General features: G+C 55.3%; 5 protein-coding genes across 5 annotated transcripts; 3 read left to right on the plus strand and 2 right to left on the minus strand.

The window, feature by feature from the left end:
• Positions 1-149: 149 nt before the first annotated feature.
• Positions 150-1,991, minus strand: B0H18DRAFT_936778 (Metallo-dependent phosphatase-like protein). Its single transcript, XM_048041807.1, has 9 exons — positions 1,724-1,991; positions 1,605-1,675; positions 1,428-1,552; positions 1,248-1,377; positions 1,137-1,193; positions 1,005-1,086; positions 658-949; positions 377-598; positions 150-320 (listed from the first exon to the last, which is right to left on the minus strand). Exons 1-8 carry the CDS (start codon positions 1,888-1,890, stop codon positions 578-580), a joined length of 945 nt encoding a protein of 314 aa, XP_047890029.1. The 5' UTR covers positions 1,891-1,991; the 3' UTR covers positions 150-320; positions 377-577.
• A 1,450-nt stretch (positions 1,992-3,441) lies between these two features.
• Positions 3,442-4,630, plus strand: B0H18DRAFT_613705 (uncharacterized protein). Its single transcript, XM_048038782.1, has 2 exons — positions 3,442-3,867; positions 3,926-4,630. Exons 1-2 carry the CDS (start codon positions 3,624-3,626, stop codon positions 4,405-4,407), a joined length of 726 nt encoding a protein of 241 aa, XP_047890030.1. The 5' UTR covers positions 3,442-3,623; the 3' UTR covers positions 4,408-4,630.
• Positions 4,631-6,367: 1,737 nt separating this feature from the next.
• Positions 6,368-7,897, minus strand: B0H18DRAFT_613844 (uncharacterized protein). The gene is made up of 4 exons (XM_048038783.1): positions 7,663-7,897; positions 6,923-7,568; positions 6,813-6,869; positions 6,368-6,760 (listed from the first exon to the last, which is right to left on the minus strand). The coding sequence occupies exons 2-4, from the start codon at positions 7,461-7,463 to the stop codon at positions 6,375-6,377; spliced, it is 984 nt and encodes a 327-aa protein (XP_047890031.1). The 5' UTR covers positions 7,464-7,568; positions 7,663-7,897; the 3' UTR covers positions 6,368-6,374.
• A 1,609-nt stretch (positions 7,898-9,506) lies between these two features.
• Positions 9,507-10,999, plus strand: B0H18DRAFT_1025433 (uncharacterized protein). The gene has a single exon (XM_048029759.1). It carries the CDS (start codon positions 9,729-9,731, stop codon positions 10,770-10,772), a length of 1,044 nt encoding a protein of 347 aa, XP_047890032.1. The 5' UTR covers positions 9,507-9,728; the 3' UTR covers positions 10,773-10,999.
• Positions 11,000-12,751: 1,752 nt separating this feature from the next.
• B0H18DRAFT_1025440 (uncharacterized protein) lies at positions 12,752-13,783 on the plus strand (the record flags this gene model as incomplete). The annotated part of the gene is made up of 5 exons (XM_048029760.1): positions 12,752-12,857; positions 12,908-12,951; positions 12,990-13,366; positions 13,420-13,671; positions 13,695-13,783. Coding segments are annotated over exons 2-5 (746 nt in total), but the record flags the coding sequence as incomplete, so codon positions are not given.
• Between the last annotated feature and the right edge of the window lie 2,425 nt (positions 13,784-16,208).

Genomic DNA, 16,208 nt, shown 5'->3' on the forward strand with positions numbered 1-16,208 from the left:
ACGTAATGCTAGATATCAACGCGAGGATGCCTGCGACATCCAATATGTATAGGTGACATCCTGGATCCCCCTCGGCGCCCCTGCCAGAGTCTCCGAGGAGTTTATGCCACGTAAGGCGGGCAAGTACCACGCCAATGCCTGTACAAGCTCCTGTCTGCATGTTGGACAGCGAAGTGAAGCATGGAGGCACTGTCTATCTCGCTTCTAAGCGTTTACAATTCCATTCCGATGAGGGGGCGGCGGTGGCGTGTCAATCCTACCTCCAGGACGGTCCGACATTTGATGTCCGTCGATCCACTTCCGTCGTCTGGGTGTGCGAGCTTGTAGGTGTTTTTGTGAGCTCAAAGGAGAGAGAACAATGCGCGGCACGACATACATGAAGCCGTCCTTCGTGATTACGACGGGCAGACAGACATCAGTGACTGACAAAGGAGCGGCCGTCTCATCGGTGAAACACATGGGCAGATGATATTACAACGTGCGCATTCGATACAAGCACAGCCGGTGGCTCTATGTATAGATGGACGTGTTGATACAATACTGTTGCACGACGACCGGGTATGAATCCTAGCATAATTTACAGGAAATACTCAGGCAGCTGGAAGGGCAGGCCACCGTCAGTACCACCACGCCACCTCAACGAACAGAACGACGCACCTTGCCACCTGCATTTTGAGCCGCTTGTTGGCTGGGCCCGTCCCGCTCATTCTCCGGCGCTGCGTGGAAGACATTGAAGTACATCGCTTCTCCCGGCCCTACTTCCAATATGCTCGCCGAATTGCCGCACCGATAGCAGTAGTTCGGCGCGGACCATACCGTGGAGAGGTGTTTATCGAATAGTGATGAGTAACCTTCCATGCAGAGTTGGTGTGCGCGCAAGATGTGCGACATGTTATTGGTCTCGAGGAATTTGTAGACGACTCCTGAGCCAAAGGTATAGCCTGCACCGCTGGAACCGCACACTTAATCAGTCTTCTGGGGACACTCTACTGCATGGAGCATACCGAGGAGATATTGCAAAGTCCTCCTTCTCTGGGTCCGGGTCAGACCATACCAGGTCCGCCATCGGGCCTTCATGGGGAATCTCTGGGACAAGTTGAGATGTAGGTAAGGATAGACAACTTAGAAGGACTAACCTCGGAATCTGTCAACGACCTTTATTTGGTCGATGGAATGTATGGACGGCGACAAACCTGCATGGTCGCAAACTTAAAGCGTGAAGCAACCTTACTACGTATGATACTGACCGCCGTGGACGCAAAATATTCGATCATCAATGACCACCGAGAGCGTGAGGAAGTCAAACATGTCGGTGAAGTACGTCCATACGTGGGATGTCCCATATTTGCGGACGCATTCGGTATAGAAGCCATAAGTCTAGCAAGAGCCCATGAATGTAGGTTCCACACGACTGTAGCTTCACTGACTTGCGTAACGGCACGCGACTCGTGATTCCCTCGAATCAACTGGACGCGGTCGGGGTATCGTAGCTTGAGACACGTGAGGAGGGATATTGTCTCGACGCTGAAGAGTCCGCGATCGACATAGTCGCCTCGTGGGTGCATGAATTTGGAATGTACGCGTTCTGACTAATCATAACATACCGAGGAAGAGGTAGTTCGTGTGAGGTGCAAATCCGCCTATGCGGAAGATTTCAATAAGGTCATAGAACTGACTTGAGCATGAGTTAGACCTGGCTTACTGCAGGGACGCGGTGACTCACCCATGGATGTCGCCGACCACTGTAACAGGTGCACTAACATGCACCACATTGGACTCCCTCATGAGCACCTCTTTCGTCTTCTCGCATATTTCCCGCAGAAGTGCTTCGTGCAGCAGCTGTTTCCGTAGTAGTTGCTCGATACAAGCGTCGAGATCGAAAGGCGCCATGAACCTGGATGTCAGTGCGAGCGTTCTTGACTGGTAAGCGCCTCGGCGCAGCGGCTCGCGAAGGTGGTGTTTGCGTCTGCTTGCTTCGTTTTCCACAAATGGAAGTCAGGACGTGGTTGCATACATATCAACGCTCAGTCCTTCTATATACACCTGTCTGTGTGGATTCAGTATGACTTTCGATCTTCCTCTGCCAAGCTCTGTCGTTAGCTGCTGCCACACAGCGTCAATTGAATCTTCTCACTGCGGTGCATGTTAGCAAAGAAAATCTGTCATATTGGGGCCTCGGAATCGGCGGAAATCCCTTGGCTCCGACGCGGTGTCGTCTTGGTATCGTATGGTCAAGGTGAGGTAAGTGTCCTTGCACTGCGAAATAGCTAGCCGACTATCAATAATTTTTTCTCTCTGAAGCAGTGGCCAGGCGATCCTCGTGGTTCGATGATCATTTGCAGACACGGCGGCCAGATTCCTCAAGCTATAGAGTATAGACGCTGGTCCGGGGCCACGGCATTTCGCCGTGCAGCTCTTGGCCACCCTCTTATGCTCAATGTGTCTCCCATGCAGCATCGACGTATTCGGTTGTAGTGTCTTTTGCCAGACCAGGCTAGCTTAGGAGTTGGCCGGAGCACGTTAGCACCGCGCGATGCACATGGACATCGTGACACAGTTCCCCAAGGATGATGGCTGTGTGCCTCGGACGACGGAGATGCTTCCAACAACTTATCCTTCAATCCTTACATGGACTAGGAGTGGAGCAAAGCCAGCTCTAAGCCTTTCTGAACAAATGCCCGTGGTGAGTGTTAGGTTACGCTGCGTGCGCAGAAGCGCCGCGGTCGCAAGCCAGGCCATCGGAAACTTACTCAGGTTCCATCACCACCCGTCCCCTTAACGTCCTCTTCAGACACAGATGAATTTCACCGGTGCATCAGGACGTGCCTGTCACCTATGTGAAACCAATGGCGCCCGGCTAGTGTCGAAGCATACGAGCACAATCCAATGGCGATTGGGCCCGGCCGCGGTCCCGCTCGGCGGTCGAATTCGAGGTTCTTGGGCTGCGTCAGGTCCATGCATGGAACGGACGTCTCCTTAGTCGGCGAGTAACTCACAACCCACTTACGTAACGGCGATAATACCGAACGATGTGATCCCTGCGTCCCACGACTTCATTCTTCACCTGCTTTTAGAGAGATTGCATCGGTACAGGACAGCTGCTCTGCCCCGGTGCGAGCCGTGAGCCGTGGCTTTCGGCGTCGCTATGCCTTCTTCCCGACACGCGCGGAACGTCACAACCAAGTTGCAACACTTGACGCAGCAAACTTGTGCCCCGCGAAGATCGAAGAATCGGAGGATCAGTGCTTTGTACAGTTGGAGTGTCTCCTCGAGCCGTTTCAGCTGAAGAAAATTGGCAGACTCTTGATCTAACCCCACTGGACAGATCTCCGAGCCGAGTATAGTTATACATCATTGGCCGATATGCACGGCAAGTGGACTACCATCGAAGACTGACAACAGTCAGGATTTGAAACCCGGTGTTCAACGCTTCGATTGATCCTGGACATCTCGATGCATGACACCACCGGTACATACTACGTATGCTATGAACCGAACATGGGAAGGCCCCGTATTAAATCGTCTTCACTGCAAGACGATGATGGACGCCGCGAGTATTCATAAAAGGTCCAAGCGTATGTCGACAGCGAGATAGACTACCCACCGCGCTGAGTCCACCTAATATGAACCCTTACTACAACTCTTCGCAACCCGGAGGCCAAGATGGCCAGCACCGGCACTCGTTGTCCTCCACAACCGACATGTCCGCACATTACCAGCAGCCCCACGGGGCAGGCTACCCAGCTTCCGCATTGCCGCAACCCATCGCCTATGCCCATCCATCCTCGCAGTACGCGGCGTACCCGCCGGCGACCACCAGCCACATGTCAGCCGCCCAGCCTGGCGATCCTCGAGGCGAATATGGCGGTATGTTCGCTTGTTGCAGCCATTCATTTGGTGTTCCTCATTCTAACCTGTGCTCCAGGACAAGCGTTGCGGAATCTTCCGTTTACGAACGCCCACCATGCCGGGATGCAACAGCCGCAATTGCAGGCGAACGCCGCATACGCAGGCATGGTGCCACCTGCCAGAGCCTCGTATCCTCCTCACTTCGCCGCAGCGAACGCCCAGGCGGGATATCACCATGGCTCGGCGCATCATGCCCAGGCTGCCCATCACGACACTCGATACATCCCCACCCCTGCGCAGACGATGCAGACTTACCAGACGCAGCATCCCTCCCGCTCCGCGCTTACTCCACCGAAATCCTCCCCCTCCCCCGGCGTCGAGAGGTACGCATGCGACAAGTGCGACCGCACATTCTCTCGTCCGCACGATCGCAAGCGGCACTACGAGAGTCAGCATTTGCAGACGTCGCATAGCTGCCAATACTGCCGGAAGGAGTTCAGTCGCGCCGATTCGCTGAAGCGGCATCTCGACAATGGGTGCGACAAGATGCCCATGTGAACCGGATGTCCGGCGACTTGACGGTTGGTATCTGCCCGTAGCATGTAGCCTATATCCTATTTTAGCGTAAACCCGACGTGTATTAGCTGTCTTGTATCTTGGAACACTCATTCCACGTCTGTATCACCGCGGCCGACCCCACTGTACTCCATCGCAACCGAATAGATCTCCTAGGCCTCACGAGGCGCTTGCGATCCTATTGCCGATTAGAGTGAGCACCGGTGCATTGAAAGAGCGTTCCGTGTAGCTCGTTGCCGAGATGTAGTCCCATCGAGGATAGTTGTACGTTGTGTCACCTTGTCAACAGGCCTGGCCGGACCCGTCGCTCGTCGCTGTCGTCTGAAGAATGTATTACTTCGCGCAGAGACTCGACACACATGGAGGCGGACTATGACAGGAATCTCCGCTGAGCATTCCTCCCCATGGATCAAGCATGGACGATCATGTCACGTCCATGGCTGCGGCTGGTCGTCCGAAATGAGTACGGTGAGAGTACGTGACCCGATAGAATCGCCGATGGACAGTGCCACCGGCAGACGCCATGCGTTCGTGCGGTTCAGTTGAAGAAGCAGGCCCGGGGAACAGTGGAGATATCTGCGGAAGGCAGTTGGATTTAGTAAGGACATCCAAGGCATGGCTTCACTTGCCCGACGGTGCAGTTCCCGTACAGCACACATGCCTCACGGATCCATCACAAATACCGCTCTGACAGACTTCGTGCACAGCTGTGGCCCACGAGAAATCCCTACGACAGGCTTCTTATTCGCAATGGCCGGTTGATACATAGCAGAGAACGCCTCGAATCGGCGCCGGTCCCCATGGCCTGCGCTGATCACCGGTATGCCCAAAACAGACACGCTGAACGATGACGAACCCGAGCATCGAGCAGAAAGGTGAGAGCTCGCCCAGAAGAGAGCAGTCCGTGCACGTACCGACAACGCTCCCGCAGCTTCCTAGCACTCGATGGGCGCATACTTACTTAGAACGATTCTGTTCCGGGCTTGTCTACGGGCGTCAGTGCTGCCGCGGCACGTCCGTGCAAATCGCGATATATAGCCAATCCTGTAGGTCTCCCAGTTATCGGCCAGCCAGTCGGACTGACCGCCATGGTTCAACCAGACTGAACGTTTTCCGAGGAAGCGAATGTGGGGAGCGCGTGCGGTATGGGTAGTCAATTGAGCGGGATACAAGCTGCATCATAGTAACCTTCTCTTGCAGCCATCGCGCGGAGAAGTCACCATAGCCCGCAAGCAGCTTTCCTTTGGGGTACCGGCGCTTCCGTGTAGCGTCTCAGTGTCGCATTCCATCGAGTAACCAGATAGCTAGCAGATGATGATCAAGAAGACGACGCCTGTGAAATTGCTGAAGCAGAGTGTTGACGTTCCCATGAGGCGAGTGAAACGGACATCAGAGACGTCCAACGCTTACCATAATGAACGATCTGCCGCTACCTCAGCACTCTGCCATGTAAGAGCACATGATGGGCAGTACAGTGCCGGTCCCGACTACAGAGCATATTCCCGCGAACGACACGTCATGTCCAAGGTAGCGCAGAAAGCCGTTACGTATGCTGAGGCAGCCTGAGGAGGAAACTGCGAGCTTCCATCCTCGATGTCCCGCGGCATACGTCGGTACTCCCTGCTTGAAAAAGCCGTTCCACATGGAGTAGTTGAACGGTCCCCCAGTGACATCAACTGCGTTGAGTACTTGCGCCCTGCTCGCCTCCCGCTGCCAAATCTTGCACGAGGACGGCGTAAGCTGGTCACGAAGATCAGCTCAAAGTGGCCTGGAGGATCCGCTTGCGATGCCGTGGATCTCGGACGCTCTGATCTGAGTCGTCTAGAACCTGCCTGCATCCGCATTTCACAAACAACTCAATTGCACGAGTCTATGGATAGAGCAAACGTACTTAGTGATGCCCTGTACATGCGAGGAATGCCCACGTCGAGCTAAGCAAGTGGGGTGCCTTAACTGTCCTCTTCATCTCCGCCGTCTTGGTCGCTTCCCTGCAGCCCCTCGATTTCGACGTCGGCCGTATTGCTGTCGCCCCCTTCCTCGGCCTCATCGTCCCCGCGTTTCTTCCGCATTTTCTCGATGACTTTGTCGGCGCGGTTAAAGATGCCGGCCGTGGGTGCACCGCACGCCGCGCATTTCGGTGTCTTCGCGAAGCGTTTGATCGCGCAGGGCGAACAGAAATAGTGCCCGCAGCGCGTCACTACCGGATCGGTGTAAGGCTTCCGGCAGACGAGGCACGCGAAGGGGATGTCCTCGTCGTCCGAGTCACTGTCCGAGACGTCCTCGACCTGTCGTTTCGGGTCAGCAGCTAGCTTATCGAGCTGCCAGCCGGCAAGATCTGTGATGCAGTGTCAATTATGCGTGCACGGGCCTAAGAATTGAGCACTCACATGTTCCGCGGTCGTGCAAGAACTTGCACGTATCACCGTAGCCACAGTAGCCCGTCTCTACACGAATAAGCGTTAGACACTGCACCCACTCACAGACAGGGCAGACGAACCTTTGTAGTCCTTGCACACATCCGGCTGGTAGTCGACGATCGTCACCGTGCGGATCGTGCTCCCCGACGCTCTCTGCGGGCCCACGCGCATCGCTTTCGGAACCTCCTTGTTCTTCTTGACGTGGCTCGCGTACGCCTTCTGGCCTCTGTACAACCCGTCGTCGGGCACGTCTTCCTCCTCATCGCCCTCCTCTTTTCGCTGCCGCTTCGCAAGCATCTCCGCAGCTTCGTCGCCCTGGATGATCTCCAGCGCGGCGTTCATGTGCGAGCCGGCGGTCGTCCATTTCACGTCGGGGCCCTCCTTCTCGGGCGCGTCGTCGCTGTACTCGTCCTCCTGCCGTTGTGATGCGGTGCGCTTTGTCCCGGCGCTGAGAAGGTTTGCAGTCGCTTTCCGCGAGGGGAGTACAACTTCCGACTTGGAGGACGACGGTACAGGCACGGTCATTGCGGTCGCTGGAGGCGAGGCAGACCGCTTGCGCGTAGTTGTTGGGCGACCCTTCTTCTTGAAGAACGGCACGGTAACTTGTGGTGTTGACGACATGGTGTTCAGCGCAGACGTCTAAGTTCCTGGCCGTAGGTAATATGGAAACTAGCAGTGATGAGTATAAGCAATGCGCCGACTCGGTGGTTGGCCGGAAGCGCTGAGCTTGGTGTTCAATATGATGACCAAGAAAGGCAGGCTGAGTAAGCTGAGTACGTTGTGAATCGGTGGCGGTTGCCACTCTCGTTGAACAACCAACCTTCGGACCTCAAGTGACTCTAGCCTCTGCATGCCCGCGCGACGCACATCTTAATTCACCGCTTGCTCATTGCTTCGAACCTACAAGATCCAGACCGCTGCATGCTACTCGTATTTGCTTTTCGATGCCACGGCGTCACCACACGCGCACCCGGAACTCCCATGAATGCTCGTTCTCAGCGCAGAAGCCAAGTAGCATCGAGATTCCTATGGTCGATCGTCTGCTTCTGCGACTCTAGAGTCCCAGGAGCTCCATTCAGTTGCTGCGGTCTAGGTCCTGCTCACGCCAGATTTTCAGAACAGCAGCATGGGAGATGGAGTGGACATCCGCCGGAGGGCCCTAGATGGCATCTAGAAGAGGACACTGCGAGGAATTGGTAGTCGCATGGCTTACCTATGGCATCTGAGCCTCAATCCTCACACAGGTGAAGCAGCGCATGGCTCTGGCCCCTCGTCGCCGACTCAGCCGCACTGACACTGGACATGGACATCAGGTTCTGTGGCCCTCACATCCCCAGCCTCGACCGCTCGGTGAGTAGTCGCACTCCGAATCCAGGCTTCAACAGCACGTTCTGTCATGCACACCCACGACGATCCCTGCTGTGAGCGGCCGCAATCGGGGCAGCATCGGGACCACGGAGATACTGCAGCGATACTCGCAGATTCTCTGTCCCGTCCTATCACCTATCTAGATATCTCACAAATGCTCACTCGTGACGCGCACAGGTTGGACCACGCAAGCCTTCTCCTTGTCGCTTGCCAACTTGCCGCCGAGGTGTCCCGGTCGGAGGGCCCCGCTCAGGTCGGTGAGTCACATTCTTCACCGCCGTCGATGACACGCGTCCTCATGGAACCAATGAGCGGCTGGTCGACGCCGGTCTTTTATCTTCTCGTGAGCATAGACGCTGCATTGTCCTGACTGGCGGTACGTTTCACACCGTCTTTTGCTCGCTGCCGCATCCGTTGAGTTGCGTCAAAAGGCAGCGAGATGCTCTCACTCTGCCTACCCTTGACGAATCTGTTGCAGTACAAACCGCGGCTGGATGACAGGCTTCTCTGCGGTCGACTGCAGAGATAAGCATTCTCTTCAATTGGAACTGCTTCTTCAGTTATCTCTCGCCGATCATGTGAACGAATTTGTGCCTTCGAGGGGTCCCGTGGATCATACCATGGTAACGTCTTTACTCCTACAGGCCACCCGATGAGAGTACTCTACTCCAATTCAGTTTGGCTAACGTGTCTTCCAACCAATGCAGATTGGGAAGTTGAGCTATCAGCTCTGTCGATTGGACGTCTTCAAGTAGACTTGTCGCATCCGCAAGCCATCCGAGAGGTCCAGGCCCCGATCCGCGATCCAGTTGTAGTGGTCTCGTCCCCCGCTGAAGGGAGTCGCACCTCGCCACCGCACTCCGTTGTAGCATGGTACTTTGGTTTCTTCACCACCGTGGACGATGTTCCGTAGAGAGTCAGACTTTCGTGCGCGTTGCTCGACTCTTAATGCTCTCCCAAGCTTCAAAGCTTCATTCACCACCCATTCGGGTGATCTCGCGACGCAGCCGGTTATACTTAACTGAGCCGGGTCCATTGGATCCCGACACACGCCACACTTGGCAGGTCGGTCGGACGCGGGTATCGCAAGTTATCGATCTTTCCTTTTCCGATCGAGCGAATCCAACTGGACTCGTACACTTTTTCCTCCCGACACTTGTCTTTGTATCAAACTAGCCGTATCTTCGTCAGTTCATATATTTCTTGGAGCATCGATTTTGTCGAAAGCGAAGGGTACGCACCGTCTCGGCGCATCGCCATCAGATGGGGCCTTCAGGGGTTCGGGGATCCTGGGCGTCTGTAGCGGCCGGTCCGATCTTAGTCACCCATTCGCGAGCCCTCCATTTGCCCCACGGCCGCAACTAATTATCCTTCAAATCGCCACGACTTTGCTCTTCCTTCCATCTACTCCTCCTACCCGCGAACGCCCCCGCCTGCCTCGGGGGTGGACCTACACGTCGTCGACGCAGAGACATCGACCCAGGCTTCATAGCCTGAGATTCGACACCGCAAGAAGCAATGGCGCCATCACACTTGCAGGGACTGAATATCGTCCAGCCCTCGCCGCCAGCAACACCATACCTGTCCGACGCAGATCTCCTCTCGCTCCCCATACCCGATCTGAACGCGCAGCTCGAGCTATGGACGAACCTTAACTTCCAGTCCGATGAACCTCTCGTCCCCATCGAGAGGGCGAAAAATGCGGAGTTATCGAAGGGCAAGCACGTCGCGGACGATTACGATCACTACAACGATCAGGACGACGAGGGGCGGTCGAGGGGCGGGATCGCGGAGACGACCGCCCACGAGAACGTTGTCACCCCGACCGTGCTGCCTCCCACCGGTGTCGCCCACAACGGACATGCCAACCCGCCGGGCGGCGTCCCGGCTGGGACGCAGATGCCGATGGACATCTCGAGCATCCTCGCGAGCTTCGGCATCGACCCGTTCATGGCCCCTGTCATGCAGCAGCCAGCAAACCAAGCGGCGAACGCCAACTCCATCGCGCACCTGCTCGCGATGCAAGCGACCAGCTTCCTCCCTCCACAGCTGAACCCTCAGGCTTCCGTGCCCGCCGTCCAGCCTGCGCAGCCCGCTCCTGCGCAGCCCGCCCAGCAGCCCCAGACGCAGCAGCAGCAGCAGCGACAGCAGTCCCAGACCCCTGCTCCTGCTCCGAAGCGTCCTCGCACTGCTCGTATGTCCGTCTCGTCGGCCGATACACCTGTACCGGAGAGTCCGGAGTCGGACGACAAGACGTCGATGACTCCTACGGAGGACAAGCGACGTCGCAACACTGCGGCGTCTGCCCGGTTCAGGTTGAAGAAGAAGGAGCGCGAGGCGGCGCTGGAGCGGAAGGCCAAGGAGCTCGAGGTGCGCGTGGGGGAGCTGGAGAAGGAGTGCGAGGCGCTCCGCAGAGAGAACGGGTGGTTGAAGGGCCTGGTGGTGGGCGTGACGGGCGCGGGCGCCGTGCAGCAGCCGCAAGGGACTGGCGTCGTAGGCGCGAAGAGGTCTAGAGAAGAGAGCGAAGCTCTAGCGCAGGATCAAAGTGTATCGAGTGTCTAAGAGGGTATATTGTCAGTCAGTAACGTGTGCCATTTCGCGTGTTTATTACCTTTCTCATTCTACTTGCCTGGTTTTCAGAACGTTTTGTAACCGGTTCCGTCGTTGCCGCGAGCTTGTGTATACAAGATATGTTGCGTATGTGTATGGTCCGTATCAAGTTCATGCCGGCATCTCTCCCAGCCCTGTATCCCATAGTCGAGTAGTCCAATCCCAAATGTTCGACCACATGGATCCGTGTGTATGAGCGTTCAAGATTTTTCCGGTGTGACGGCAGGCGTGTGTTTGAGGCAAGGAAGAGGTCAGTGGTAGACAGGATACAAACACCGACTCACTCGCGAGCATGACAATCCTCGTAGGTGCCGTCTGCAGGTTCTTGAGCTGGTCTTGGGCGCGATGTTGCCCGATGCTGGCCGATCGCCGCGGAGTCCTTGACTCGGAGAGGCCGTTAAGACCGCGTGTGGGCCTTGGAGGCCGTCGATATCGATAGAGCAGATATCGACCCAGCGAACGAATTGATGGCCCAACTCATGCGGCCGTCGACGTCTAGGCGGCGTCTCTAGCTGTAGCTAGACCCAAGCAAGGCGGAAGTGAAGCAGCATCGCTCTTCAGACATTGTGTGTTTACATACCCCGATGTACGTACAACTGTGGTGCGTGCGATCGAAGCTTCCAAGAACAGTCTGCGTCAAGACTGGCCATGACCGCACGAGGGCTACTGACTGCAAAAACAGATCTCGTGCCTACTACTTCCACTGGACCCTTTGCCGTTTACGTGGCATTGATAGATGGTCGAAGTACTCACTGACACTACATACTATTATCTAGGCATTCGTCTCGCCAATGTGATGAGTTGTGTAACGGCTGTTTTGTGTTGACTTAGGAACTCGCATCCGATTGCAACGTTTGCGGGCCGCCTCGCAATAGCCGTCACTCGCACGACAGCACGAGAGAGGCTGTGTATACTGCTGAGGTTTATAACATACCTCGTCGCGAGACCCTGCAACCGTGCCATCAGTGGACGAATCATCTGAGTTGAGAATGACTTGTCTTGAGAATGACTTGTCGGCGTGAGTACGAGTTGCACCCGCGCCCAGTCGCGCAGATCCTCCAGCGGAGTAAACTCAATCGGGTCATACTGCTGGCCTGGCCATGAGTGTCCGTCAGAACGGTGCATGCGAACCGATCCCCGAGTCTGCGCAAGCGTTGGGGAGTAGTGAGAATATTGGGCTATTCTGCCATGCAGGACTCGAACATAAATACATGACAATACATACGATTGTGCCCCGATACTTGCCCAGTTTGCTGCATTATTACTTACCTGGATTCGACGTTCGGACAAAGGAGTCGAGGATCTAATCGACTCCACAATAGTAGGCCAATCACTCATTTTACGTCAACTTGGTCCCCGGAATTTTGAAGGCCGGCCGTACCTCATAAGGATCATACAAATATGAGATTCAGATTAGCATAAAGAACCATGGCGATCATAGCGATGCGGTCTCAGTTCACTATGTGGTGGCAAATTCGCGGGATCGTTACGAACTGCGTCTGGCCAACGTGCCGTGAGCACGGCGAATCGATTACTTACCTATCGCTGCAACATCAGACAAGTTTTGAGCATGATTGGACAAGATTTCCAAGAAGCAAGCTCAGCTTCGGGAAGTAGGTGGCCTGTAAATTTCGGTGTCAGGGTTTTGCGTAGTGGAGAGGCAGAGAGCCGAGCCCAGCGAGCCTGATCAGGTCGTAGTGGGCGCCTGCAGAAACAGTACTTGAAGATCACGCACGTGTAGCAAAGGGAGGGCCGATGCATGCAGCAAAATACATACAGACGGACTAGGAGCATTTGCCGTTGAGGATGTTCTCTTCAAATTCCAGCAATTGTCGAGAATCGACTCGGGAGTATGTATGTAAGTATAATAGCTCAAGTATAGCTGGGCAATAAGTCGTCCGATTTGGCGGGAGCGGGTGTGATCACGTGATCTGCTACTGACACCAGCAGTAGTCAAGCAGTGCAACGGACCTAGTGGACACCTTACTGCCAGCATTCTTTCGCGTTACAATTGTGTTCTCGCTCAACTGCCATATGGTGTGTGAGGAATCGTGTTTCTGCTGGAGACGTTATTGACAGGAAGACAGTGCTGAACACGGACCCATGCCTCTTGAGAGTGGTGTTGTGACCGGTCATGACGCACTCGCAACCATAGCGAATCCTTGGAAGAGTCGTCTTTCAGCTCGGCGGTGAGGTCGAAGGAGACGCGCCCTACAGTGAGGCGGCGCGTGTCAGACGGCGCTGCACGGAGAAGTAGGAACGACCACGAGCCACACCGTGTTGCGCATTCGCGAGTCCGCACATTGGATGGCGACGTGACCAGGCCTACAAGCTCCCATCCTCTCGCATCACCAAGTAGTAGCAGAGCGGTCAAAGACTTTGTCGCTGGCCTCCTGTCCGCTCATGACACCCGTCCACACATGAAACGCGTCCTCAGCGACACGGAGGCTCCGTCAAACAGCGGGAATGGGTCTTCGGACGCAATTGACGACCAGGCAATAGAGCCGAAGACTAGAGAGGAGGAGGTGGTGGTAATTCTACATGAGGTGCGCCCAGTTCGCATTCTGTAGACGAGTGACTAAAGCACCGCGGCTTGCAGGTCACGTCGAACGATTCTCTTCCTGGTGTTGCCCTCAAATACGGCGTATCGCTTCCCGACCTTCGTCGGTGGAATCAACTCTGGCCATCAGATCCAGTACATCTACGCAAAGTGCTCTACATTCCCCTAGACAAAGCACGACACGTGAAACACTTCCACACTACACTAATAGAGGTAGACGGTGGTGCTGATGCTCCCAGCCCAGCCTCTTTACTGGCTGAGAACATCGTGGGGACAGCGAATCATAATGTCGTTGACCAGGATGATCACGGGAGCCGCCCTTAACCGTCGTCCGCATCCCGGTGTCGCAGATGTCATTCTTCCCTCCCCCGTCTACTCCGCTGTCTTCGAGAAGTATCTCAGAGTAGCGGAGGCTCCGACGATCTCACAATACTCTGGCTCCCAGCCGCAGCGACCGACGCTTCCTCCTTTCGTGGACTCTCCGACCGGTAGTACAGCTTTCCCTTCGCCATCCAGCGCACCTCACACATCTCTTGGTTTTTCCTTCGGCGGCCGGCCTCAGGGCCGAAGTCTCGGTGCCCTATTTGCTACGGCAAGGAGTACTCTCACCGAACGATTATCTCTCGACTCAAGCGGGACGACGTCAACGCAGAGCGACGACCACGATTGGGGACACGAGTTGGAGGATGTCAGGGTGGCATCCCTTGGAGAAGGTCGTCCGCATGAGGACGATCTACATGGCCGGTACGAGACGTTTACGCGCGACCGGGGTCGCCGCATTCTCTTGGACTCCGTTGCCAAGCACGAAGCGCTTGAGCTGGACCCCTTGCTTACTCGCGCATCCGTTTCGGGAGCCCTGGGGCGTAGTTCAGAGGACCTCAAGATGCGTCCCTCTGCACTGGTCGGTGCCGCTGGAGCGCATGACAAAGCCACTCGATACGACATTCCTGACCATATCTTGGCATCGCCCTCCGTGCGGACAGCACAACCAGAGCCGTCTCCCGTCATGCAGCTCCCGCCTATACGGTGGAAAAGCCGGCCATCAGGAGGATAAGCCTGGCGAGACTGACCGAGACGACTTCCTTTTGTCTCGGAACGAATCCGTGATAGACTCCGTTCGCCGGCGACAAACTCTATTCATACGTCGCTTCAGGAACGAGTCATACACCCACGGAGCCCGCCTTCTCTTCCCTCTGACATGCACCTCGTCTCTGTGCTGGCAACACGTACGATGGGGGCGCACTCGACGTTGTAGATGCGGCAGGTGCGGCGAGGTATGACCGTCGTTCACGAACGTCTCCCGCGATAGACCATTCCAGGCTGTGGAACGTTGCCACAGGGTTCCAGGAGAAGGCTATGCAGATCGTGACAGAATTCCTCGCTGTGTAGCGCCCTCGCGACCCAGGTCTGCGAGATGGCTTATCCACGAGAGCAGCGGACTAATCTCTGCACTTGACTCTTCTCGAAGGTGTCTGTCCCTGTCCTTACTGGTGCTTCAAATAGAGATTCTCCTCTTCTCTTCTCCGCCGAGTGCATAAGGCGAGGGTTTACTCGCAATCCATCGACTGTTTCCTGACAGCCATGACGAGCCACATTCTCCCCGGAGCTTAGTCCTTCCCTTGGCCTACATTACCTCACAGAACATGCAGTACCCTCGATGAATCGCTTAATGGGGTCTGCGAAAGGGTGAGAAGAGGATTCGAGCGCCTTGGGCCCGAGTCTTTGGCTGAATTCAAGGGTTGCTACAGAACCTTAGGTGAGACCCTATGTTTTTGTGATTGGGCAGCGTTTGTCCGCTCTGGTGACGCATCTTGGAAATTCAAACGAAGGTCTTCGGGGAGTTCAGTCACGTTCTGTAGACTATCGGAAAGGTGTGTAGAACGACCGCCTGAGCTTAAGTAGGTTGGGATCATATGCTGTTTCCCCTGTAGGCTAGGCTGTGCATACCTCAGACACTTACACAATCGACCGCCAGACCTCTTGCGCAAGGATCCTGCACGTGCAACATACAAGTGACCCCGTCAATCATACCACGCAGCACATTCATGCCTACAATAGCTTTGGTACCTCCTTCATGCGTCATATTCAAGTTCTCGCACGCAGTAAGTCTACGCCCTTTTCGCATTCGAATTTCAGCTGACCAGGATATCCAAGTCCTTGCCTTGGCTGATGCAGACCAGACCAGCTAACCGCTCGTTCTGGGTCCCGCACCTTTTAGGTTTCTACTGACAGCGCCTCTGTTACTTCCGGGTTATGCTTACGCATAACTTTGTATTATGCTTGAGCATTGTGCTCTCGCTGCCTGATATCTAGCTGATGAACCACTCGGCAAGCGATCTCCTTTTAGGCGGTACCGCGCGATGCAGAGAAGCTAGCGAACGTCCCTACACTGCAATGATGATGGCCTGAGATGAGCATAAGCAGAGGCCTGGTGACTTGGCAGTGCGTGACCTTGTCATCCTCTGTAAGCTGACATGTGAGTGGTTTTTGCTCGTATCAGTGGCTTTGGATAACCCTTGAGGTCCTGATATGGTTTGCCAGAAGGACTCATCTCTTGTCAAAGCTCGGTGTTCTAGATTTCGATATTGCACCATACAACCTGCTCTGTCTTGCTATTCTAATCCTTTCTTTCTTCACATATTCTCCGACTTCCGCGCAGTCGGCCGACCCTGCAACGGCAAGGTATGTTCGTCAATTGTCGTCCTGGTAAGCAACAAATTGAATAGCTTCTTTGTACGCGGTTCCGTGATGTTCTGATCGTTCAGCCTTTGCGAGGAACGGGGGTGGTCTAGACTGGTCGTATTCCTGGCCAATCCACGATGATCATT

Source organism: Fomitopsis serialis (assembly GCF_022376445.1).
Source record: "Fomitopsis serialis strain Sig1Antser10 chromosome Unknown B0H18scaffold_71, whole genome shotgun sequence".
NCBI lineage: Eukaryota > Fungi > Basidiomycota > Agaricomycetes > Polyporales > Fomitopsidaceae > Fomitopsis > Fomitopsis serialis.